A 5000-nucleotide genomic window follows, 5' to 3' on the forward strand; every position below is an offset into this window, starting at 1 on the left:
CACTCACTAAAAGCCAAGAGCTATTCATCAGTATATCAATCACGATTCGTTTTTAGTCATTAGAATATGACAATAATATAAAAACAAACAAGAACAAACAACAAGTACTAACACAAATGATAATGCTATAATCATTATTAATTATATCCGTTAATGAAAGACATGCTGAGGTAGCTATAGCTGGCACGGATGGCATTAATGATCCACGAAGACAGACGTGAGTCCACATCTCAACTCAAGGGGAATATAACAGACACAGACGCATCGGAACGGAACCCAACACAGAAAGAGACAAGACACTGTACGTCATCTATAAGAGTACGGCAAACAAAAAAATATAAAAAATGACAAAAAGGAAAAAAAAAAAAAAAAAAAGATATATTAAGGGGAAAAAAAAGGGATGAAAAAGATCAAAAAGGAATACAAATAATTCAAGCCCAAAACTCTTTGTGATCCCGTGTTAACTAGGCCTACACACATCTACACGTGCCCTTCGGAGCGAGCATTCAATACATACCAATGCACTCCTATCTGCTTCTGTGAGCGAACCTGCTGAAACTGAGAGACCAAAACCACAAATCAAATACAAAGATCTACATTCACGAGATCCTGATGTTAATGTCCTTCCCTAAAACTTTTTTTTCTTTTTGTTTTTTTATAAAGATAAATATGTATAGACTGTATATAAATAAATATTTATAGATCTACCATAATTCCTGTGCCCATAAAATATGAACAGGAAGAGAGACAGACAGATAGACAGGGACTACAGAGACTGAGCTTTGGGTGGAGAGTTGGAAAGGGAGGATTAAAAAAAAATAGTAAAAACTTTAAAAATCTGAGGCTACAGAAAACATTCTCGATAACAGTTTAAGGGACTGGCTGTACTGGGTATTATGATTTTGGAATACTTTTTATACATGACCTCGTGATAAAAAAGAGCAAGAGAAACAACAAAATGACCGTTACATACAGTCACATTTCATAGTTCTTTTCTTCTTCACATAGTTCTGTCCAATCAAGAGTCAAGGCGAAATTATCTCGATAAATGATGCCGAGTCTTCTGGAAAGCTGTGAGGCTTATAACCGAGACAAACATCCTATTGCAAACCTTGTGGCAAAGTCCTTGCTCTCACTCATATACACATTACAAGGACAGAGAATGGAAAAAACAAGAAAAGGTTTCAACATTTCCAAGAGTAAAATACGACAGTGTATTAACATTCTGCAATACGACAGTGTATTAACATTCTGTAATTTCCCAAAAAAATTAACTTTAGCCTCTATTGCAAAAATTTTGACAGCATAGCTTTCAAAAACTCATTCCAATCATCATTATGGCTCAGTATAAACCAATCCGGGCAACATAATCGGTGCGTTTGAAACTGGCATTTATCAGATGTGCTCTTCTGACGGGCATTCCATAGTGAAAAGGGGAGAAAAAAGGGTGGCGTAAGTTGACTACTACAAGATGCCAACTTCTACGAGAATGAGCAGACGAGGAGGAGAAGGAGAAGGTGGATGGGGAGACGTAGAACGGTAAAAGCTTGTTCTTATTTTTGTCTTTAGCTATATACTCAGCCATTGAGAAAGAGGAAGGATAAAAAAAAAGAAGAGGAAAACCATTTTCTCTAAAAGAAAATGTTGCAAATTACCATTCTGTAACAATAAAAACAATAATGAAAATAAATATGAAAATAAAAATCCTGCAACATTGATATATATGAAAATAAAAAAGCCAAACCGCTGAGATTGTCTCTGCAGAAAACAGATTTCCACTGACCCTAGTGTAGGCAGTTATTATGCAACTACAAGGCACAAAAGCACAGAGTGGTGGTTAGTTAGCAATGCAGTGACTAAGGAAAACAATAAATTATAAATGAAAGTCTTCCCTACCATAACAGTCTGCCTATATGACATTTTGTAATCATTAGCACAGATAACAGAAAACAGCCTCAGCTCAGTACAATGCAGGTATATTATAACTACATTTAGGCACATTCTCCTTCATACATTTAACTAATAAGTCAATTTTAAATAAATATGAACAAGTCTAGAGAAAAATTGACACTATTTTCACTGTTCAAATTATTCACAAAAGTCTATAGCATGAAAGCCAGTCAGCGAACTAATTTCGTTACATGTAGTGTTCAGCATTAAATAAATCAACTTACTTTACAATCCTTCTATTGTCTATTTCAAACTTGCAACATAAGAGACATAATATATTTAGCATTCTTCAGGCAAGAGTTATCAACAGATAACCTCTGCGCGCTGAGCTCTGAAATCCCTAAATGCATTAATCCGTCTCATTCATCATGTACATTATGATACATATATTAAGTACACACGGTGGCCAAGGTGTGGCCGGACACTTACCGTCAGATCGGGCACTGCTGAACTCCGTGCTCTGTGTCTTCTCTCCAAGGCCGGTGAAGCTGTAGTCCCCCTATGTGGCAAGGACAAGGAGTGAGACGTTGCACAATTATATCATTGGGGAATGAGAACGCCATGTATGCGATACATGTGCACACAGAAGTACGCACGCAGGCATAAATATGCACACAAACACACTCACACACACAGCTGCATGCTGATTGACATACATGCACATACATACATACACAGACATCACGCTCATGCGCCCACACAAACAAACAACCACATATTTAACTATCATACATTACAGATAAAAATCTTGATTGACCAGAAAATTCAACTAACTCTTTATTTTCTCTAAACAATTGATGCAAACTTCAGTCCTTCAAATCTAATTTGACATTTATTTTTATGGTATTTTCCTCTCTCTTTTTCACTTACATTTAAACACTTTCTTTTTCTGCTTAAATCCCTGATATGCTTATTTGTGACTTTTTCCCCCTTCTTTATTACAAAACTGAAACAAACCTCAAAGAATCAGTCAACCCTTACTTCCATATTAAATTTCACCTTTACTTCAATATCCATTTTTAGCATACTTACCAATTTCTACATTCAACTATTAGCAAAAAGCTTTCAAAATGCAATGTGATAAAGCATGGTGTTCCAGTCAGACAAAACAAGACGTGAATTCTCTTAGACGGAACAAAAGTGGCAAGTGCAACGTGAGGGGGAAAATGTATGAGCATAAGATTTACGTCAAAATGCACTGAAATATTGCAAAAATTCATTTTGTGTTTGCTTTCTCTCTTCATTTATTTATCTGGTATCTATCAAAATGATCTATCTTTTTCTATTACATATCACACTTATTGGCATGTTTAATATTATGTATGTTAATTAAAGCACAGCTAAACATTAAAAAAAAACTCACTACAAATCCTAGAACATAAGATTGGTAATTAAATTAATGATAAGTTCTATTTTGGGAGACACAGGTTCTAACTGCTGTAAAGATTCACTTTAATCTAAGTTAAATCATATTCTTTAGTAAGTCACAAATCATAAGAATTTTCATGTAAAATGCTACTTAAAACTGTTTGAGAGCCTAAACTGTTTTATAATCAAGTAAGTCTTAAATTATATAGATTTTTGTATAAAACAATACTGAAAAAAAGAACTCCCTGAAAGCCCAAATAATTTTTAAAAATTAGGTAACTTGTTTTACTGACATTCTATATTTGCAGGTCTCTTACTGGCATTTTACTTACTAAGCCAAAGTAGAAAAAATAATCAAAAAAGATATAATATCAAAGCTACCAAACCCATCGGAAATTAACAGACTTTTGAAATCTTCCCTGCTCAAGCCACATGAGAAGCGTGTAATTAGCGTGTAAAAGCCGTGACTTACATGGAGTGCAGAGTACGATCCAAGGCCCTGACGGTAGAAGGTGTTGCGCGGCGAGAAACCATAGCCAGGCTTTGGAGGCTGCCTGAGGGAGCTCACAACTGGGGGCCGCACAGGGCCAGCACAAGTCAGTAACCACACTCCCAACACTCATACTCACAGAGCTCGGAGAACTCGTCTTTACATTTCTATGTTCGCGGGTTTGGCAGAGGAAGCAAAATTTGGCAAAGAAAGCTGGATTATGAGTGAACCAATTAAAGTTAACATTCATAGGATATGAACATGTGGTGAAGTGCAATTTACCAATGCAATGTGCTTCCCAATCTCAACCAATATTGCCTTTGAAAGTGCTTTCCTCGAAGCAACATCCTCACAAACGAGAAAGACGAGTCCTTTGAGCTCTGTGCGAAAGAGAGAGTGAGAGAGTGAGCGAGAAAGAGTGAGAGTGAAAGAGAGAGAGAAAGAGCAGAAAGGAGAGATCTCGTACATCTAGGTGAATATATCAATATAATTACTCACGATCATTCCAGCAGGGCCACCATTGCGTCCGGCTGCGGGTAGAGTGGACGACTTGAGTCCGTAACCCGGTTTAGGCTCCCCTCGAAGGGCTGATACAACTATGATGTAGGGCAGGGTGGGATGGGGTGGGTGAGGTAAGGTGAGGACAGACGTTCGTGGTTTTGGGGTTGGCAGGGGTCATGGGTGTGGGGTTTTTATGAGGAAAGAGGGCAGAGGAGTGGAAGGAGTCGAGGAGCAGGTCAGTGGTAATGGGTCAAGATCCATTTTCCATTTATCATGAATTTAGTTTTTTTAATGAGTGGGGGAGGGGTAGGGGATCACGGGTCACAGGTTAAGAGATTTGGGTCACAATCACCAGGAGTCAGGAATTTCAGGTCATCGTAGATTTTTCGTCAGGTTGGGGGATGGGGGGGGGGGTGTTGGTAACAGTACCAGATATGGGGAACGGGGTGGGGAGGGGGATTCGTTCGCAATGGGGGAGGGGAGGAGATTGAACCGTGCGTTGCCCATCGTAAGCCACACACCAACACACCGCCAACACCAATATTATCCAATGGTCCAGTCCATCACCAACCAGAGAGTGTATGAGGGATTGATGTCGAGAGGTTGTCCAGGCAGAGGGGAGGCGCAGGAGGGGTTTATGCCAGGCAGGCAAAAAAGATATTTAAAAAAAAAGGGATTTGGGAGTGGGGGG

The 5000-nt window shown here is 38.4% G+C and overlaps 1 protein-coding gene across 19 annotated transcripts in view; it reads right to left on the reverse strand.

The window, feature by feature from the left end:
- The window catches only part of Unc-115a (actin binding LIM protein Uncoordinated 115a), a 163694-nt gene that overhangs the window by 11038 nt on the left and 147656 nt on the right, over nt 1–5000 (reverse strand). For 6 of the 19 annotated variants that reach the window (XM_086552023.1, XM_086552022.1, XM_086552015.1 and 3 more), the window contains 3 exons: nt 3791–3888; nt 2380–2449; nt 518–558 (listed from right to left, as the gene is read on the reverse strand). In XM_086552023.1, the coding sequence (XP_086408149.1) occupies nt 518–558; nt 2380–2449; nt 3791–3888 (209 nt within the window). Of the gene's footprint in view, nt 1–517; nt 559–2379; nt 2450–3790; nt 3889–4306; nt 4405–5000 lie in introns of all 19 variants that reach the window. The other 13 variants (XM_086552021.1, XM_086552014.1, XM_086552011.1 and 10 more) reach the window with 5 other exon arrangements.

The sequence above is a fragment of the Penaeus japonicus genome, unplaced genomic scaffold, assembly GCF_977035675.1.
Source record: "Penaeus japonicus unplaced genomic scaffold, GWHDUDI00000001_assembly GWHDUDI00000026, whole genome shotgun sequence".
Taxonomy (NCBI): Eukaryota; Metazoa; Arthropoda; class Malacostraca; order Decapoda; family Penaeidae; genus Penaeus; species Penaeus japonicus.